Source organism: Nothobranchius furzeri, chromosome 14 (genome assembly GCF_043380555.1).
Source record: "Nothobranchius furzeri strain GRZ-AD chromosome 14, NfurGRZ-RIMD1, whole genome shotgun sequence".
Taxonomy (NCBI): domain Eukaryota; kingdom Metazoa; phylum Chordata; class Actinopteri; order Cyprinodontiformes; family Nothobranchiidae; genus Nothobranchius; species Nothobranchius furzeri.
This window is the reverse complement of record NC_091754.1, coordinates 48,730,092-48,752,087: the sequence shown is the minus strand read 5'-3', so window position 1 is coordinate 48,752,087 and position 21,996 is coordinate 48,730,092. Positions and strand designations below refer to the sequence as shown.

Below are 21,996 nucleotides of genomic sequence, written 5' to 3'. Positions count from 1 at the left end.
TTCTCTGTTTCTGTGAGAGCTAATAGGACAGACCGTAATGTGTTGAATATTCTGTAAACTCCAGAGTGGATTTGTCCCACTGATCCATCTCTGCCTTTTGGTTTCAGCTGCCAGAAGGAAGAGCGTCACTTTTAAGTTGCAGCCTGCATTCAGGTCACCTACTTCTTTGTACTCAATTGCAGGAACACTTAACCGAGTCTCTCCTGCAGAGAATTCCTACAGGATGCTGGTTCTCTTTAGCACTACCGCACGCTCAAGGTTTGTTATCGAATTAATATGTCTGCATAGCAACAAGCAACACATCTATGATAACATTACATGACAAACTCAGAGAGGTTGCTTATGAGCTGAACTGGCAGACGTGGGAGTGTCCCAGAGAGGACAATGTTCTCATGTGCTGCAGATTTGTATCTGTTAACCAGTGGGTATTATGATTTCTGCATAATTCACATGGTTTTATTGCTGCAATAATTCCCAACCTGAACTAGAAAAAATAATCATCAATGTGACTTTTGCAATATGCAAATCGTTTTCCTAATATGTGGCCAGTCACTGCTCAGAAACATATAATAAACCGACAGGCATGAGAAGTGTTGGTGGTGTGATTCAGAAGAATGAAACCACTTCGAATGTTTAGAGTTGTTGAGAGCTGATGGAGCTGCAGGGAGATGCAGTTTTATCTCAGCTCTTTGTTGTTTTAAAGAAGTTTTTTTCATCGTAAATGTTTTCCAAGGTTAGAAGAGAATTCAGCGAGACCGAATTTGTGCAAAGAACTTCATAAACATGTTTTATATCGACCACAGAGACATCCTGTTTTTTATTAAAGTCAAATTATTCTCCTTCAGATAACTTTGTAACAGCAGCTTGTCACATCAAACTGCATGTTTGTGTTCCTTTGTCTACAGTATACACAAGTTCCCTTCAAAATTCTGTAATAAAATGGACTTTACATTATCTAGAATGAGAGTCGCTGGTCTACATACCATACCATACCATACCATACCATACCATATCCTACCCTACTGTAGTGTTAATGTCTTTGACAGATGCAGAGAGCCAAACAGACATGACTCCCTGAGTCCATCAGGTACCCACACCGGTCAACAGTCTGATAGAGAGACAAAATCTGAAAGTGGGGGCTGCACAAAATCACTCCTAGGGCCACAAATGGCCCTCAGGCCACACTTTAGAAAATCCTGATTCAAGCAGTTTGGCCAGTAATTTACAGGAAGTGTGAAAGATAAGCCACAACTTGCAACATCTATATTCTATATCTATATTCTATGTCTATGTTCTGTATCTATATGCTATATCTATGTTCTATATCTAATCTGTATCTATGTTCTGTATGCATTTACTCTAAGTTCTATATCGAATCTATATCTATGTCTATGTTCTATGTCTATATTCTATTTCTGTGTTCTATACATCGACATATAAATATTGGACAATGGGTTTCCATAGACTCCAATAATACGTTTTTGAGGCCAAATGGGAGGTGGCCACCACCACCATTTTGACCGTGTCACAGGTTCCGTCAAGCCCAGACAATTCCACAAAAGGGAAGAGAGGAAGAGCTGAGGGTGGGGCTGTAAGGCTGAGATCAACTGACGACACCCGGTCGAACTAGCTACAAGCTAACCGGAAGCTAACCCAAAGCTAACGCGGAGGTAGGAGCTAAGCTAATGGAAGTAGCAACCTAGCTACAACCGGAGTTAACTGTGCACAACACCAGAGCTTCTGAGTCAGAGATACGCCGGGCTGACCACTGGGTAAAACCGGGTGGAACACAGAGGTCTCCCGAGACCTCCACAAGCCGGCAGCCGCACAGCAGTCAGGAACCGCGATCAGACAGAGATGCGCCGAGCTGCGGGGAAGGGAGAACCGGGTGGAAAACATCGGTCTCCCGAGAGCTCCACAAGCCGATAGTCGGAACCCAGCTCCACCAACATGTTATATTTCAACCCATTTTCTAAAGTGCAGCATTATGTTAAATGCACTGGGGTTTTGCCCTATTACATTTAAATTTCATGGTTAAACAGTACATGTTAAAATCTAAGCTCAGCTCGGCAGTGACCTAAAATACATAAATATAATTTTACTTACCGAAAAAAAATGAAGTGGAGACCCCTTGGACGCTCTATTAGTGCAATTAATGGCACAGCAAGTCATTTTGTCCAACAATTGCACAAATAATATCCAAAAAAGAATACACAAACACAGAGACTCAAAATCCTGGAGCAGTTTCCAGGCCAGACCGAGGCTCTACTGAGGCCTTTCCACGGAGCTAGCTCTGCGGTCACGTGGGTCTGATGCTCATTAATTATACAGAATTTTAGGCATTTAATACACTTAAACAGAAGAGTGAGAAAAAAATTCACCCTCCTCAGAGTTGTCATGAGTGTAAACTAGATCATTTAAGCTAAAAACATGTTTTGGTACCAGGCTGTAAACATGTTTATTTCTGCTGTGAAATTGGTATTTTTAACATGGGAGTCAATGAGGATTTGCTCGCCTCTGACACCAGCCCCCAGCGGATGAGGGTGGAACTGCAATTTTTGTCACTTCCGCGTTGGCCTCAATTTTTCACCCGCATTGTGGGGGCCTGGTTCTATAACTATCTTCTATTACTATGTTCTACATGTATGTTCTATATATCTATGTTTTGTAAAACATTTAACTAGAACCCTAAGAAATAAATAAATGAAGGAGTAACAACTCAACGTGTCACCAAGATTTAAAACACTCTGACTCATCTCATTTAAAAGGATGAATTTGTAATTTTCCTTAAAAATGCCACATGCTGTTTCCTCTGCACCTGAACACAACATCAGGATGCCAGAGCAGTGAAGCCCTGCAGGGATAAGGAACATATAGTAAACAGTAAATGGACCCACCTACTCACACACATTTCCTGAAACCAGCTCCATCCACACCACCCAAAAGCCCTTATACCATCGCTGACAGGGAAGAATCACATCCAGTCTGCAGCTTTAGACTATCAGTGAGCCACAACATTACTTTCTTTGAGCCAAATTAGCAGCCTGTGATTTATGTTTCAGTATAGATGGATAGAGCTTTAGATTTGTCAGACATTGTGTGATTGCATTAAGATTTATGCCCAAACCTAACCTGCAGAAGCAGAACACAGTTTGCAACTGTAACAGAGATGAAAATGTGAATTTCACCAAAAGTAATGTGCAGTGATTGTTTGTGTTTTTGGAGCCGCCTACTGGTGGTTAGGCGCAACTGCATGCAACGGGTCCTTCAGGCGCATTCACAGCCCCTCCCACCAAAGCAGTAATGAAAGCTGGTGGAGGTAGGTGTACTGTGAAGCCGCTCTGCACTTTAAGTCATTTTAACCTTTAATTAATATATCAATAGGACTTGTTACAGATATTTAAGTGTTGTTAGAGCATATTTTGAAAAAGGTTAGCTGTGTTTGCATTAAATTAATAACTTTATAGACGAGATTCACACTAATGGAAGCTAGCTTTTCAGTCCTTTTAGTAATGTTTGGGTTTTTTCTTTTTGCCTTGAACAGACCGTTGTATGCAGTTGCAGCGCACACACACTGATGTATTATTGTGTGCTTGTTTTTACATCAGGTACGTTCAGATGTGTTTGGTAAAAATATGATTTGTAAATGTTTTATTGTTTCAACTGCCGGTGGCAGTTGACTGTTATACCTACTGATGGCAGTTAACTGTTTCAACTGTCGGCGGCTGCGCTGTCATTGTTGGTACTATTAACTATTTTATATGTTTTATCAAAAAGAAAGTATGTATTGCTCTGAAATGCAAGTTGTTAAATTAATATATTGCTGTTGTTATTAAATGCCACTATACGATCATATGATGGAAAAAAAAGGAAAAGCAGTAATGAAAGCTGGTGGAGACCGTTGTATGCAGTTGCAGCGCACACACACTGATGTATTATTGTGTGCTTGTTTTTACATCAGATCCTGCCAGTAAAAAGCTCTGAAGGACAGTCCTGTGTCTGTGGCCTGATTGTATGTGTGCGGTGATTTGAGGCAACTCCAATAACCCTGGACGGACAACAAGAGGAAGCCGTCACACTGGTGCCGTGACTCCCGGATTGCTGAGCAGCTTGATGCGGTTCACCGGAGGTTACTGTGTCGTCTACCTGCAAGTTACCTCTTCACTTCAAGACCTCCACAATTGGGTCACAAGGTTTATGAACTAAGGGAAACAGTAGTTCTATTTCTAATTACCACTGGATTTTAATTGAGTGTGTTTTATTTCTGCTTTATCTTAACATGGCAAAGAGATTTGAACCAAGTGGTAAAACTGTGAACAGTCACCCCTCTTTTGGGAGAGGTAGAGGTGTAATGGGACTTACTTTTCAGCCCGGTTGTGCTGTTGGGTTTGATTTGGGTGCATCACCTATACTACCTGCGAGTAGTAGTAAACCCCAGGGATTAGCTCGGGATCCAGATGAGACACCTACTGGTCAGATGTTATTTGGGGGCCAGAGTCACTCAACACCTGTTGTTGGTAATGACTTACACCAAATAAGTGACATGATTTATCAGTTAGGTTCACAGATTGGGGAATCAATTGCAAATAAACTGTTATCTTCTGGCGTTGCTGGGGGAAAAGAAGCCTGTGGTACCTGTCAGAAACAGGACAGTGCCAATGTTGAGGACGCTTCTGTCTCAGATGGTCAAAGGTTTAATGTCATTGTAAAATCAGAAACCTCACCTGCAGTTTTCAAAGGTGACAATTCTGACAAGTACACTGTTACTGAGTGGGTTGAAATGATGAGAGGTTACCTTAGACGGCAGAACTATGATGTTTCTATGCAAAAAGAGGAAATTATGGGGAAGTTGATGGGTAGAGCCAGAGATGTAGTTAAGATTGGCCTTAGAAGTAATCCTGCCTTAAATGCTACATCCTCCCCAGATGTAATTTATAACATGCTGATACAGTACTTCAGTAACACATCCTCCTGTCTGCCTCTACAAGATTTCTACTCCACACTGCCACTCCAGAAAGAGGATGCTGTTGATTACTGGATTCGCCTTAATAAGGCTGCAGACATGGCTGAGGAAGGTCTGAAGCGTCAAGGGAAGCGCATTGAGGATATTGGTAGCGAAATTGCTAAAATGTTTGTAAAGCACTGCCCTGATACAGAACTAGTTTCAGTGTTTAAGTACAAACAGATTCATGAGTGGACCCCCAAAGACATTCAGGAGAGGCTAGATGAACACCAAAGAGAGCGATTGTCCAGTATTAAAACACCAATGCACAAACCATCTGCAGCCCAATTACTATGTTTTGAGACACACGTTGAGCCCAGAGTCTCCAGTAATGTACATATGCCTGATGGTGTTCTGCTCCATCATGTTGTGCAGCCAACCACTGAAACTCCTTTATCCTATGCACCTGCGATGGTGCAGAACCAGCAGTTCCAAGGTGATTCAGTTACTCCAGCTGCACAGACATGTTTTCCTTCCCTACAGCCTATGAAGCAGCAGAGTAAATGCACAGAAGTGCAATGCCAGTTCCAGTCTCCAGCTTCTGCCCCACTCAGTCAGCCACAAGAGGGTGCCATGCTTGGTGACATAGTGTCGATGCTCAGGGAGCTTCTCACCAAAGTTCAGCCTAGTGGTCAGCCCTCATATGCTCGTCGTGGGCGCACAAAGGGCCGGGCCAGATCTGTTATGAACTGTCGGGTGTGCAATGATGACAAGCATACAACAGAAACCCACTGCCGTTCAGACCGACTCTGTTTCACATGTTTCAGCCCAGACCACACGAGATGGTCCTGCCCAACCAATACTTCCCCTACAGAAAATATGCAGGGAAACTAGGTGACCTATGTCTGGAGGGAGGTCACATGGGTCAAGGTAAAATCTCCCACACATTTGATGCTGCTGAATTGTACCAAAATATACAGAAACTGAATGAATCAGAAAATGTTATTGTTCAGGACACACAAAGGGTCAAAAAGAGTGACAGCTTGTTTTATATGCATGTTAAAGTCGATGGCAAAGTGACTCTTGATGCCATGCTGGACAGTGGTTCGATGGCATGCTCACTGAGTGAAGTAGCCCTGCAGTCGCTAATTAATGCGGGTGTTGTTATCTCTCATCAGGAGGGTACTGATGTTGTGTTTGTGGGATGTGGTGGTGCCAGAGTGAAACCAACTTCAATAATAGATCTGGAGATGGAGATCTATGGATGTAAGCTATTGGTCCCCACCTTTGTTGTAAATAACCAACAGGCTGATCTGCTCGTGGGCTCCAATGTCATCAGGCATCTGTTACACCAGCTAAAGAATGACTCCTCCTATTGGGAAGCTATTTCCACACCAAACCTAGATCACCCTGAGCTTGAGGAGTTCCTCTCTCTGCTTTCTGGCCTGGATCGTCGTTCTGGTGAGGATGTCCCAGACAAAATCGGAACTGTGAGATGTAACACAGCTGTCACTTTGGAGGCTGGAACTGAATATCTTTTATGGGGCAAACTTCCCAAGGATACAAGGTTATCACCTGGCTTGACTGTGATGTCTGAACCCACAACTTCCCACTCTGCTCCCAGAGGCATATTGGTGGCAAGAGCGTTGACACAACTCTGGGGAGACAGATTTGTCCCTCTCAAGATCCTAAATGCTTCCAGTTGTCCTGTAACCATTCGTAGAAATGCTAAACTGGCCGATGTCTACACCTGTCTTGCTATGGAGGACTTGGTTATGCAAGATGTAACATGCTCATATCAAGCTACCACTGTAGAAAGCACTGTTGATCCTACAGCGGAAAACAATGACTGTGTGCAGGAGAGACTGAAAAGTGTTGGTCTGGGTGATCTGGACCTGCAGTCTTGTGACGTGTCAGATGGTTGGCGGAGAAAGCTGGCTGACCTTGTGATCAGCTATGAGGATGTGTTCTCCCGCCACCACTTAGACTGCGGAGAGGCAAAAGGGTTTGTGCACAGGATTCGACTCACTGATGAGAGACCCTTTCGGTTGCCCTATCGCCGTGTGCCGCCTGCTGAATACCAGAAGCTTCGTCAAGTCCTAAATGAAATGGAGGAGAAGGAAATAATCTGCAAATCCACCAGTGAGTTTGCCTCACCCCTCGTTCTAGTTTGGAAGAAGAATGGTGACTTGCGGATCTGCACAGATTTCAGATGGCTCAACAGGCGAACACTGAAGGATGCCCATCCCTTACCACATCAAGCAGACTGCTTAGCTGCTTTGGGAGGGAACACATTCTTCTGCTCAATGGACCTCACATCTGGTTTTTACAACATGCCACTACACAAAGATGACCGAAAATACTCTGCCTTTACAACACCCATGGGATTGTACGAATACAACAGGCTCCCCCAGGGACTGTGCAACAGCCCAGCTAGTTTCATGAGGATGATGATGTCCATATTTGGTGACCAGAACTTTCTCAGTCTATTGTGCTACCTTGATGATTTGCTGGTGTTTGGCCCCTCTGAAGAGGTGACTTTCAAGAGGTTGGAGATGGTGTTCGGCCGCCTGCGGTTCCACAACCTGAAGCTTGCTCCAAAGAAATGTTGGCTAATGAGAAGATCTGTGAAGTTTCTTGGACACATAATCAATGAGTCTGGTGTATCCACAGATCCCGCTAAAGTTGAGTCCATCAGTAACATGTCAACTGCAGATCTCATGGAACCAGATGGCGTCACCCCTTCCCCATCTCGTGTTCGCTCGTTTCTAGGCATGATTAACTACTACCAGCATTTCATCCCCAACTATTCCTCTGTAGCCAGGCCACTCTTTAATCTGCTTGCTGGTGCAAAACAGAAACGCAAGTTGAAGATACCCACCAAGCGTAAGCTTGTGCTTCGCAAATTGACTAAAGCTGACTGGACAGATGAACACCATTCTGCATTCATGGAGCTTAAAGCAGCTTTGGTCAACTCAGTAATTCTGGCCCACCCAGACTTCACTCGCCCATTTGTTCTGTTTACAGATGCCTCATTGGATGGTTTGGGTGCAGTCCTATCACAGGTTCAGGAAGGTGAGAGTGTGGCCCGGCCAGTGGCATTTGCAAGCAAGTCTCTCACACGTGCTCAAAGAAAGTATCCAGCCCATCGCCTTGAGTTTTTGGCACTCAAATGGTCGGTGTGTGACAAATTCAGCCATTGGCTGAAAGGACATATGTTCACAGTGTGGACGGATAACAACCCACTCACGCACATCCTCACCAAGCCACATTTGGATGCCTGTGAACAGCGATGGGTGGCAAAGCTGGCTTCTTATGCCTTTGACATTAAATATATCCCTGGCTCAAAGAATTTGGTGGCGGATGCCTTAAGTCGCGAGCCATTTATTAAGTCGACTGTAGTAAGGAAGCTGTTGCAAAGACCGTACAGCCAGCTCCTTAATGAGGCCCTCCCTGTCTCAGTTGGCTCAGTCCAGGAGGCTTTTAGGCAGTCGAACGCCAAGGACCAGCACTCCAGCATGTCGCAACTCCCTAACAGCACAAAGTTTCAGTCCTTCACAAAAGATGATGTCCATGCTATTCTCGAAACACAAAGTGCATGGGAATCTGCTGCTAGGCTACGAGCTGTTAACACCCTCGAACACCTACCTCAGCTAATCCTTCCAGTTCAGGATGACCTACCTGTCTTTTCAGAAACCGAGTTGCGTGAGAAACAACAAAACGACCCTGTCCTATCAAGGGTGTTGTACTATGTTGCCCGTGGCCGTCGCCCATCCAGAAGAGAGAAACCCAAAGAGCAAGCCATGGTCACCAGGTACCTCAAACACTGGGAAAAGTTTACAATGTCCAATGGAATCCTGTACAGACTTTCTAAAAACCCAGTAACCAACAAGAGGCGTCACCAATTTGTAGTTCCTGATTCTCTAAAGGCTGAGGTTCTCAAGGGGATTCATGACAGTGCTGGTCATCAAGGGCAGTTTAGGAGCTTGGCTATTGCTCGTCAGAGGTTCTTCTGGCCCCACATTGACCGTGATGTTAAAGACTATGTTCGCCAGTGTCCCCGGTGTGTTATTGGCAAATCCCCTGATCCAGAAGGTCGAGCACCTCTTGAAAGTATCAAAACATCTTCACCATTGGAGGTCGTGTGCATTGATTTTTGGACTGCAGAGGACTCCAATAACAAGTCTGTTGACGTGTTGGTTGTGACCGACCATTTCACACGACTTGCACAGGCCTTTCCTTGTCGTGACCAATCTGCAAAGCAGGTGGCGAGGCAGCTTTGGGACAAATTTTTCTGTATATACGGGTTTCCTGAAAGGATACATTCGGACCAGGGTCCCTCCTTTGAGAGTCAGCTCATAAGGGAACTGTTGGAAGTTGCGGGTGTGAGGAAATCCCATACAACCCCTTACCACCCGATGGGCAATGGTAGCGCAGAACGCTTCAACAGAACACTGGGAAACATGATAAGAGCTCTCCCACCTGATGCAAAACAGAACTGGCCAAAACACCTTCAGACATTAACCTTCATGTACAATTGCACAGTCAACGAGACTACAGGCTATGCCCCTTTTTATTTGATGTATGGAAGAGTGCCACGCCTCCCTGTTGATGTGCTTTTTAAGAACATTCTTAGAGATCCTGAACTGTGTGGCTATGACAAGTATGTGCTATCCCTAACAAAAGATCTCCAGGACGCCATGGCCATAGCTCTAAGTCATGCCGACAGGGAACAGGAACGGCAGGCCTGCCTCTACAACCGCCGCACAAAAGGAAAACCTATTGGTGTCGGAGACCGTGTCCTAGTCTCGAACAAACGGGAGAGAGGGAAGCGTAAAACTGCTGACCGCTGGGAGTCTACAGTGTTTACTGTCGTGGGCATGAATCCTACAACCCACACATATCAGATACAGGATCCCAACACTGGTCAGGTCAGAGTTGTGCATCGTAACCTCTTGATGCTTGTGAATTTCTTGCCCTTTGATACAGCCAGTCAGTCTGTCGACTCTTCTGCCCTTTTACCTGATGGATCTGATGTTACTACTGCATCAGATACACCGGAACCGGTTGTTGAAAAGAATGATTCAAGAATCAGAACCCAAGAGTGGGTCAGCTCCTTACCTGATGCATCCCGTAATGCTGCTCACATGAACAACTCCGTCAGCGAGATGGTCTCTGCAGTGGAGGGAGACGAGGGGCTTCTGTTGTCCCCTAGTGTGACGGGCTATGACCCTTATCCCTTGCTAGTTCCCTCTGCTGATAGACAGAGTGTTCTCTCACACACTTCACTGGTTGCTCAGTCTGCTATTGGCACTGACTCAGTCCACACAGTCAGAACCCGTGTTGGTAGGACAGTCAAGCCTGTCAATAGGCTGATTCAGGTGATGACCAACATGGCTATTAGTGACGATGCTGGTCAGCTTATGGACAGTTTTTAATTCAGTTTTTCAAATGTTTCAGTAGAGGCATGTATAATAATATGCCCTTTTCTAAACAAGTTGTATCTTGTTCTTTGTTCTGTGTTTTGTATTTTATAATAGATATATACCATAACTTAGTACTAGTCCTGGTTTAGGGGCTTCTTTTTGTTTTACACGTGGGTTATGTAGGATGTAGGCTGCATCCTGCTTCCAGGAGCTGGTAGGGAATAGGGCGCCATTTCCTTGCCACTTCATCCTTTATAGAGGATACTGTTTAAGTTGAACTGTGTACACCCACGTTGAGTAATGTGAGGTTTTGTGTCATGGTGATGGTATTTGCACTTTCATAATTTTGGCTGAAATTCAGCAGGGGTGGGTGTAACAGAGATGAAAATGTGAATTTCACCAAAAGTAATGTGCAGTGATTGTTTGTGTTTTTGGAGCCGCCTACTGGTGGTTAGGCGCAACTGCATGCAACGGGTCCTTCAGGCGCATTCACAGCCCCTCCCACCAAAGCAGTAATGAAAGCTGGTGGAGGTAGGTGTACTGTGAAGCCGCTCTGCACTTTAAGTCATTTTAACCTTTAATTAATATATCAATAGGACTTGTTACAGATATTTAAGTGTTGTTAGAGCATATTTTGAAAAAGGTTAGCTGTGTTTGCATTAAATTAATAACTTTATAGACGAGATTCACACTAATGGAAGCTAGCTTTTCAGTCCTTTTAGTAATGTTTGGGTTTTTTCTTTTTGCCTTGAACAGACCGTTGTATGCAGTTGCAGCGCACACACACTGATGTATTATTGTGTGCTTGTTTTTACATCAGGTACGTTCAGATGTGTTTGGTAAAAATATGATTTGTAAATGTTTTATTGTTTCAACTGCCGGTGGCAGTTGACTGTTATACCTACTGATGGCAGTTAACTGTTTCAACTGTCGGCGGCTGCGCTGTCATTGTTGGTACTATTAACTATTTTATATGTTTTATCAAAAAGAAAGTATGTATTGCTCTGAAATGCAAGTTGTTAAATTAATATATTGCTGTTGTTATTAAATGCCACTATACGATCATATGATGGAAAAAAAAGGAAAAGCAGTAATGAAAGCTGGTGGAGACCGTTGTATGCAGTTGCAGCGCACACACACTGATGTATTATTGTGTGCTTGTTTTTACATCAGATCCTGCCAGTAAAAAGCTCTGAAGGACAGTCCTGTGTCTGTGGCCTGATTGTATGTGTGCGGTGATTTGAGGCAACTCCAATAACCCTGGACGGACAACAAGAGGAAGCCGTCACACAACCCTGATGTTGTAGCAGAGACACTGGAGCTAACGCTGCATGATGCCTGCCAAGCACTGATAACATTTAGAGGACACGGAAAATAGCAAAGAGGAAATCACAGCAAAACACACAAACCCGTGTTTGTCTGCAGCTTTGCGAGGCCGCGCTGTCATTCCTAAACTATTTTATCTCCCGCTGCAACAGGCGCCGCTGAACAAGAGTCTGAACAAAAGCTACGGCCCTGCTGCGGCGATACCGAGTCTTTAACAGATCCGTTTACCATCTCTGATGCCACTTAGCTCACATGAAGATCTTGATCAGTGTGTCGGCTGTAGGAAATAAAGATATATACTGTCGTCTGTATCTGGAGTAAAAATGTCACATACAGTTTGTGCGTGTTGGGCTGGGTGTGTGTGTGTGTGTGTGTGTGTGTGTGTGTGTGTATGTGTGGAGTCTCGGATTAGTGACCAACTGTTATCCCCATCTGTCTTGTTCAGCTTCACCAATTGAGATAATAATAAATCCTCATCATCCACCTATAAACACCATCCATCAACCTTTAGCCGCCGCAACGAGGAAAACGACACAAAGTTAAATAAATACTTGTTTTCATTTAAAAGACACACGCTAAGACTGATATTAATATTACTAAATCATTGAACCTTCACTTATGTGATAAAACATGCAATTTCTATCTATCCAAAAAACATTTTTGTATAATTAATAATTAACAATGTTGTTTACCTGCTATTTGTAGTAAAGCTGTTTAAAGTAGCGCTACATTTCATAAGAATTTCCCATGTGAGTAAATAAAATTCCAGTGTGTAGATAAATTTATATATTTATGGTGTTCAGTCTGGGATTATTTATTGGACCAAATATTAGAAAGATAATGATGGGTTTATATTTTTCCCACAAAAAGAACTACAACCTTCAATAGGAGCTGGGATCTAAAGTGATTGGGAGACGAGAGGCAGGTGGGAGCAATTAGGAAAGACACAGGACTGAACAGAGTGGGGAAACAGGACAGGTTGTGACAGTGTCTTCAAAAATAACATAATAAAGTAACTTACGCTGTTTGTCCAGACCAACGTCTTCAACTTCAAAATACTAACATAACTTCCGTTATTCTCCAGACCAACAATATCTTCAAAAGTAACAAAAAAAAAAACTTACACAGTTTGTCCGGACCAACGTTTTAAATGTAATAATACTAACATAGCTTCTGCAAATGCTTCAGACCAACAGTATCTTCAAAAGTAACATAATAAAGTAACTTAAGCAATTTGTCCGGACCAACGTAACTCTTCAACATTAAAATACTAACATAACTTCCATAATTTTCCAGACCAACCAAAATCTTCAACGTTTACGTGCTAGCATAAATTCCCACAATTTATCCAGACCAACCAAATTTTTCAACGTTAGCATGCTAATGTAGCCTCCGCAATTTGGCCGGAAAAACTTAAATCTTCAATGTAAACATGCTAACATAACTTCTGCAGTTTATTTATAAAGCACCAAATCAGCTCAAGGACCTTCACAAACATTTCAATGCAGGTCAGCTCATGAAGCCAATCAGTCAAAAGTTTCCTATAAAAGGAACCCTGCAGATTGCGTCAAGTCACTGACTTACATCAGCGTCTTTACATCAATCCTCATACTAAGCAAGCATTTAGCGACAGTGGAGAGAAAAACTCCCTTTTTCATTTTCCGGACACCCTAATATCTACAACATTAACATGCTAATGGAACAGCCGTAATTCCTTTGGACCAATCAAAATCATTTACACCATTATAGTGTGACATCATCAGCAGGCGCAGGGCCCCGAGCAGATGTGATACCTGCACCAGAACCACAAAACAGGAAGTAAAGCATTAACCTCACTTCCCCCAACTCTTCCACATTAAAATGCATCAGAACTGACAAAATAATTACTGTGTAGTATATAAGTAACTATAGTGATACAAATTACTTCTATTAGGATATTCAAGTATCTCATTACTTTTAGAGCAAAAAGTAAAACTTTATTCAAAGAGTATCTTGTATTATATATTTAATATACCGTAGAAATCAGGAAGTAAAACTGAGTATGATGACGTGGAAAGCGGTTCCAGAGCAAGACGGGCAGAAACAAAGCCTTCATGCTCTCTCCATCCTTCTCTCGTGACCACAAAAGTTTCCCTTCCTACTATAAATACACTCCTGAAACCTGCTGCATCCTGAAACACGAAACACCACTAAAAGTATATTATCACCGTCTATAATAGCTGAACGTCTCCCGTTACATCTGCCTGCTGAAAGCACCAACCACGCTTTATTTCATGAGCTCTGCTGTCATTTCGTAAAGATGCAATTTTATTGGATTAAATGCAGACAGGCTTTCATGTAAAAAGCTCAGATCCGGATGAAAGCTAAACGTAATCGATGCGGGACGGATTGTCGGCTTAGAGGCCATCTAGGTTGTGGTGTGAGATGAGAGGATGGAGGTGAGAAAACCAATAAAAGCTGCCTTAGCGGCAAAAATGAGAGTTTTGTTTAGCATCACGGTGGAACAACATCATAAGATCAATACGGTTGGGAAATAGTATTTCTGTTAATTGCTCTAAATACCAGATAGCCTCAGTTTGGAAACAGGAAACTTGAAAGAGGTGTGTTAAGTGAAGCAGACAGAGCAGCAGGTGGGAGAGCAACACTGTGGGGGCGACTCCTTTGGCACGCTGTCTATCCTCCTTTTCTCCTTTGTAGTCATCATCGTTTCTCTTGTGTCAGTTAGAAAATCTCTTTATTAGGGGTTAAATCTGAATGTAATCTGCAGTTTCTGCAGCATCAGTCTCATACAGCACCAAAGAAACATCAATAATTTTTCATTGATCTATTTTGCTTCGGTTTAACTTTCATCTCCATCATTCCTTCGCTCTGCCACTGATATTGGAGATCATGGGGTATAAATAGCTCCCAGTCCAAACGCTGGTAATCTTAGTGCAGCCAGTTAACGGTGTGGAAGGAAACCACAAGCCAGAACTGGGACATTCAGCCTCTCGACACTCACCGCTCACAGATTACTGTCAGCTCTTGTTAGTCTGGGTAGGTGTGTCTGGAATGCATGTTGAAAACCTCGACGGGTTTATTGGCTGTGATCGCTGGAGTTGACAGCAGAAGCATGTTTGTAAATAGAGCTCATTAGTTTTATTAGAGCCCATGTGGTTGAATAAAGAGCTGCCTGACCCATGAACTTGCTGTATCTTTTTTATTTGCTGAAGCTGCTGGAGAAAATTCAAATTAGCATAGAATTAATTGTGATGCGGACATGTTTGTTTTTGAGTCAAATGAAGATGTTAAAACTGCACATTGTTGTGGTTTTCAGGTCATCTTTCTCTACTCTAGTTAAGCATGCATGCTAGTTTTTACATTTGTAGTTTTTCTATCAAGAAAAGCTCCAATTTCATCTAATTTTGGTCCATTTTTATTCTACAGTTGCATCAGTTACACCCAGTTTTATTTCCTGTCCAGTCATCACCAAACAATCTGATGAAACTTCTGCAAAAAAAACAACAATGAGCATAAAAAAGATATATGTTTTACAAAGTTTAAAATATATTCACATAATAAACTAAATAAGGGACGTTTTAGCATATTTGTTTTGTTTTCACCAAAATGGTTAATTTTCTTTGATTACAAAATTCCAAAAAATTTTCTCTAAAAAAAGACTAAAACTAACTAAAATGTTTTGTGAAAATTACCTCTGCAACATATAGATGTTTTTATCAAGAATTTTTATGCTAAAATGTACAGTTTTTTTGTGGTGCAATTCAACCTCCGACTGCTAGGTGGCAGCAGTTACCACCTTCATTCTAACGGAACAAAGAGACCACGTGATAAGACCGGATGTGTCTTTAAAACATCTCGCTAAGAGAATTGCAAATATCTGGCTTTTAGTATCGCGATATTCGTCTCTTCTTCCTGTATTGGGATATATTTTGTATTGCCAGATTCTTGCCAACACACACCGCTAGCTACTAGGGATGAGCCGGATAAAGCATTTTTGACGAATACGAGCATGAAACGAGTAAACCTCGTAAATATCTGTAATCGTGCTGAAGGAAAATCCTCATTGGGTAACTGACTGTCTTCACGCTCTGTGATTGGCCAGTCACATAGAGCGCCCGCCCCTCCCTACACACAAAACTCTCTAGCCGGCCGGGAGCGCAGTCCGTCCGGCTCATCCACGCACACACACAGACAATAACGGATCTCGCTGTGATCGCTTCACTGTTGCTCACGTTTCTTCAGTTTTCCCTAGGTTTTCTTCAGCTCACCTCTTTTTCGGTCGAATATTTAAAGTTACTTTTTTCGTAACTTACATGGTGCATTTGACAAGACAGAGCTGACATGCTGCATCAGTCACTCACTACCTCCGCTCTGGTCGGGTTTTTAATTTTTTTTTACTCCATCTCTCTCCCTCTCACCCTCTTTATCTCTCTCAGACACACACACCTTAATCAACATTGTTTTGTTTAACTTTGTGTGGGGCAAAATGCCAAGAAAAAATCAGTTTAATCAAATTAAAATAAAAAAATATACATAAAGTTGTGTCTGGTTCTAGCATTTCATATTTCCTAGTTCCTACTGCATGAGTTCAGATGTATTAATCCATGCACTTAAATATTAATGTTCTGATTTTATTGAAACACTTGTTCTGTAATAGTTTCTTTACTATTGTGATCAAAAATATTTAATCTCTATTCTGAGGCTGCTCTGTAAATAGTTTTCAAATAAACAATACACATATCAACTTCTGATCATTCCATATCAATTTCAGACTTAAAATAATATATTGATGTAAACCACACCCACTTCCGGTTAAACCACGCCCACTTCCGGGTTATGCCACGCTCATTCAGAGTACAGATACAGATACAGATAGTGGTGTACTCGCTCATCCCTACTAGCTACAAACGTTTTGGGAGTTTTTCTAACAGATTAAATTAAATCTATGAGGGATGTGCGATATATCATCATCGACATCGGCATCTGTCTGATAAATAAACAAAAATATTTACATGTAGTTGTTGTTTGTGCAGCTGTTTTGGGTGGGGAGGGGGAGTGGTCATGAGGTGATTCTTGGGTCATGTGACAGTCATAGTTATCATCTCAGAAGCTTAAATGTTTAATTATAAATGTATGTATATTTATATAAAATTATGATATCAGTAAATATCAGTTATCAACCATAACCGCAATTAGGGCTGCACGATATTAGGAAAACCTGCGATATTCGATAACAGTGCTTAATATTGCGATATCGATGTTACTCATGATAAATGAACAAATACTAAAGTATGCAGTGTTGATGTCGTCTGGCGTGTGACGTCTGCTCTGGGTTCAAAGCAAACAAAAACTAATGCATGAATTCCTATCCTGATTAACAAGGTTGTAAAAGCTCATAAATGAAAAATCACTTTGATGTGTGGGGGAACTTTTCCAGGCCCTCTTTAGCAGGGTGGGACTGGGAGTAGAGTGCTGTAGCCTTTTAGCTGGAAGCTAACCGGAGCCTGGGGCTAACATCATCACCCGGTGGAACACTAGCAACATGAAGGTGGGTTGGTTCACCGGCACGTGTCGGAGTCAGCCCGGTTATTATCAGCTGCTTAACGACACCAAGCGGACTCACGTTCACATTTGAAAGCAGCGCTGATTCCAGAAACATCAGCACAAAGTGCGTTCGTTAATCTGAGCCAGCATGACGAACAAGGGAACGGCGCCGCTAACTCAGTTCGGGTGTTGCGTTCCACCCATCCTAAGGGTCTACGTAGGGGGTGGGCGTATTACGTGAACGGACCCATCTGATTGGCCGCATATCAGAAGGGCTACATTTGATTGGTCAAATAATAATTCTGCGTAAAAAACAGAGCTGGTTTACAAAAAGTTGATGTATGACACGAATGGAAATGTTTGAACCACACATTTATCGCCGTTTTTGACGTGCTTTGCGATGGGCCTATCGCACGTCCTGTTATCGCGATGACGATAATTTTTCGATATATTGTGCAGCCCTAACCGCAATACTTATATCGGATATCGATAGGGGCCCAGATTTTCATTTAGTTCCTTATTTAAAACTTATGATTGGAGATGGCTGCCACAGCCATCCAACCTTAGTGAATTTAGAAATACTGCACCCAGACTCTGGACCTTCTTACCCATCCAAGTATGTTTGGCTCCATCCCTCAGTAGGTTCAAGTCTGCTATTAAGACACACTTTTTCAGCGTGGCCTTCCGTACGTGATCTACTTGAATAAAAAATGCACGACTCCAATAGGCCGTGTCTTGCCTCACTGCACCTCTTTTCCTTTTCTCTGATTCATTTGCTCTTTCAGTTGCACCGAGGAATGTTTTTTAGCTTTTTTTGGTTTGGTTTGATGCTGTTTTTAGCTGGTTTCGTCCCGTGTTTCCAAATCCTGCCATAGCGATTTTACTATTTTAATCATGTCATCATGCCTTTTATTGAATCCCTCCGATTTTTGCTATATGTCTGTTGTTGTGTTGGAACACTATGGTTAGCTGACATGCTATTTTTAAAATGTGCTTTATAAAAAAAATGGTATGGTATAACATATTACATTAGTGCTAAAGATTTAGCTAAAGGGCATGGTTTCTAAATCCGTCCTCTCAACAGCTGCAGATGATGTGTTTTCAGTTTAAAACTCTTACTGGGGAACTTTTATTTTGAAGTTCCTTTCAGTCTGTTTTTATGAAAACTCAGCATTATTGTGCTTTTAATTATTTTTATTGCAAATAAAAGAACTGCTCAGCAGTTAAGGTGAGTATTGAAGGTGAATGACACTAAAATGGTCTGATGGTGTAACAAATATCTAAAAAATGTTAAACGTTGTATAAATTAGTGACTAAATCACAGATTGGAGACTTTGTTTGTTTGCTGGAAGCTGAAAAACATTCATGTTATTTTGTGTTTAAGTGAATAAAAACAGCTTAAAAACCAGTTTGTGGATGTGTGAAGGAGTGTGTGTGTGTGTGTGTGTGTGAGTGAATGTGTGTGTGTGTGTGTGAGTGTGTGTTCAGCTTTCCAGTCTGGGTCACATGCATGTTCTCGCATTCATGGCACCAACAACTCTGTTCAACTCTCTCTCTCTCCCTCTCTCTCTCTGTGTGTGTGTGTGTGTGTGTGTGTCTGCAGTGTGTTGGTGAGGAGAACTGGGTGGACAGCAGGACGGTTTATATTGGACACAAGGAGCCTCCTCCAGGAACAGAAGCTTTTATACAACAAAGATTTCCCGACAACAGAATAGTCTCCTGCAAGGTCAGTGAAAGCCTCAGACCCACAATGCACTGCTTTAAGGTTTTATTGAACCCCAGTAAGAGCTCCGGCTAATTAAAACAACTTTTCATTCCTTCCTGTTGGAAAAGACGGATTTATCCAATCAGAGTGAGTGAAACGTCACACGAGGTGGTTATTCTGGTTGTTTTTATACCCTGAAGGAGACTTACTCCCTTTTTAAAGGAGGACACAGAAACACAGAAGGAGTTGGTTTGTTTACCTGTTCCTTATTGATAGTTTGGTTCATATTCTTCTACACATTCTTCATAAATCATAAAATTTGGCCTTATTTTCTCTAATATTAGAGATGCACCAACTCTGCTTCTGAGGGCTGATTCTTTTACCTGCTGAAACAGATTTTTGCAGATCTATTGTTAATGTAGAGTCACTGATTAACCCAAACATGCATGCTTTTGGTCCGTGGGAGGAATTAGGAACAAGCAAGCAGTGAAAATACAGCAGAAAGGCTGCAGCTGGGATTTGAACCTGCAACTTTCTGGCTGTGAGGCAATAATGCTACCATGCAGCCAGTAAAATAAACACATTAAACTCATTTTTTTTAAACTTAAACATTGTTTCCCTGTCTTAAATAATAAAAGTGGAGCTTAGATAAAAAAGGAAATGTTTCTAGTGCAGGATGCAAACGTCCACATATGCGATGGTTGGTCCTCCGGGTTTAAATAGTAAGCAAGGAAGTAAAAGTTTATTTATATAGCGCCTTTCACAGATATAAATCACAAAGCGCTGTACAACATGATAAAGACCAGGGCAAATACCTCTTACCAATAAAAACATCAGAAAAACAATAGCAGTGATTAAATAGAAAATAAAATCATGAGTATAAACAAAGTGAAGGTGTGAACCCGAACAAAGCCATCTTTTTGAAACATTTAGGGAGGGAACGCCTGGATGAAAAGGTGAGTTTTTAGATGATTTTTAAAGACCTCTACAGTGTTAGAGAGACGGAGATTTGAAGGTAGACTGTTCCAAAGTCTGGGTGCAATAGTCTGAAAGGCCCTGTCCCCTTTGGTTTTCAGTCTGGTTCGAGGAACAGCCAGGAGGTTTTCAGATGTGGATCTAAGGTTCCGAGAGGTGGTGTGTGGGGATAAAAGCTCAGATAGGTAGCTTGGAGCCTGGTTGTTAAGAGCTCTATAGGTCAGGACTAAAACTTTAAACTGAATTCTATATTCTACCGGGAGCCAGTGGAGGGACTGTAAAACTGGAGTGATGTGAGCTCGTCTGCTGGATTTGGTTAGGAGTCTGGCTGCTGCATTTTGGATGGCTTGAAGGCGTGAGAGGGAGGTTTTGCTGAGACCAGTAAAAAGAGCGTTACAGTAGTCTAAGCGTGATGACACAAAGGCATGGATGATTTTTTCCAGATCTGCAGTAGAAACTAGTTTACAGACTTTTGAAATGTTTCTCAGTTGAAAGAAACAAGAGCGGGAGATGGTTTTGACGTGTGAGTCTAAACTTAAGGCTGGATCAAAAATAACTCCCAGGTTTCTAATGTTGGCCTTGGCTGATGGGCAAAAAGAGGCAATTTCTTGCTCGATTTTTGATCGAGCAAGTAAATGTGACTAGTTTCATATATGATGGAGGAATAGAGAATAGACTGTATTTGTTCTGTTTTCATAATTATTATAATTATTATAAAATAGGATTATGGGTGTGTGAAGCCATTGCAGAAGAAAGCTGCAGTTCCGTCCTCTTCCACTAGGGGCTGGATTCAGAAAGGTGCAAGTTCCCATTGACTCCCATGTTAAAAATGCCAACTTCACAGCAGAAATAAACACATTTACAGCCTGGTTCAAAAATATTTTTAGGTTTAATAGTTCACGTTTATCGCCAAGACAACTCGGGGGGGGGGGGGGGGGGGGCTGTCTTTCCTGGGAGTGATGAGACGCGTGATGCGGCCAAGATGGCAGTGGTAAGAGCCGCTCATTCAGCTTAATTCAGCTCTACAGGTGATGAAACAAAGCGCTCGTCCATCTGATATCTACACCTTACTGAGTTAAAGTGTTTTCTTTTACATCTTGTGGTGTTTTACAGCAGCAGCATCCACAGAGGAACTCAAAATTATTCTTCAGCCCTTCACAATAAGAGTCTGAAACATACACATGCCCCTCAAAACACCGAAACATTTAAAGATCATTTATTAATGTTGTTATTTGTTGAAGTTCTTTATGTTTCAGATCTTTTGGGGTTTAATGGATTCGACACTAATCTTTATTTTCCTCCCCAATGGGCCACCGTACTCTGCTTGGCAATGATGCATTCACTTATCAGAAAGACAATGTGACTTTTGAGTGGTGATTAGAGGCCAAAACATCACTAGAGAGTAATAATACATGTTATTTATGTATTTTTACACTGAATGTACCATGTGATGTACTTGCAGTACACATTTTGGAACTTCATCCCAAAAAATATGTTTGAGCAGTTCAGGAGAGTTGCCAACTTCTACTTCCTTGTCATCTTTCTGGTTCAGGTAAAGATGATCCTCGTACACACACACACACACACACACACACACACACACAAACACACACACACACACACACACACACACACACACACACACACACACACACACACACACACACACACACACACACACACACACGGTTATTATTGGTCATTATTCATCTGTGTACAAAATCTTTTTTTTTACTTCATGAGGCTAATCTGAATATTTTATCCCCAAATCTGGCTGCTAATCCAAATAATCCCATTATAGAGCTGATTGGTGTTACCTTCAGAACATGTTGGTAGTATTTTAAGAAGAAATCTCCATAAATCTGACAGTTATGAAGCGTTATCTCACCAGATGACCCTAAAAGGTTGAGGTAAATTCCTCTAAGGATTTTATTTATATAATTTATATTTATTTGTGTTTCCATGGAAACCGAGAAGCTTTAAAAGTGATTCCAGCACAAGGCTGCGGGTTTTATGATAACTTTCTAATAAGATGTTGGGATCGGATCCACAAATTGTTAAAATTGACCTAAAACAGG

The 21,996-nt window shown here is 42.0% G+C and overlaps 1 protein-coding gene across 2 annotated transcripts in view; it reads left to right on the top strand.

The window, feature by feature from the left end:
* atp11a (ATPase phospholipid transporting 11A) overlaps positions 1 to 21,996 on the top strand; it is a 67,998-nt gene that overhangs the window by 24,374 nt on the left and 21,628 nt on the right. For both annotated transcript variants that reach the window (XM_054743113.2, XM_054743112.2), the window contains exons 2-3: positions 18,842 to 18,964; positions 21,381 to 21,470. In XM_054743113.2, the coding sequence (XP_054599088.1) occupies positions 18,842 to 18,964; positions 21,381 to 21,470 (213 nt within the window). The remainder of the gene's footprint in view (positions 1 to 18,841; positions 18,965 to 21,380; positions 21,471 to 21,996) is intronic.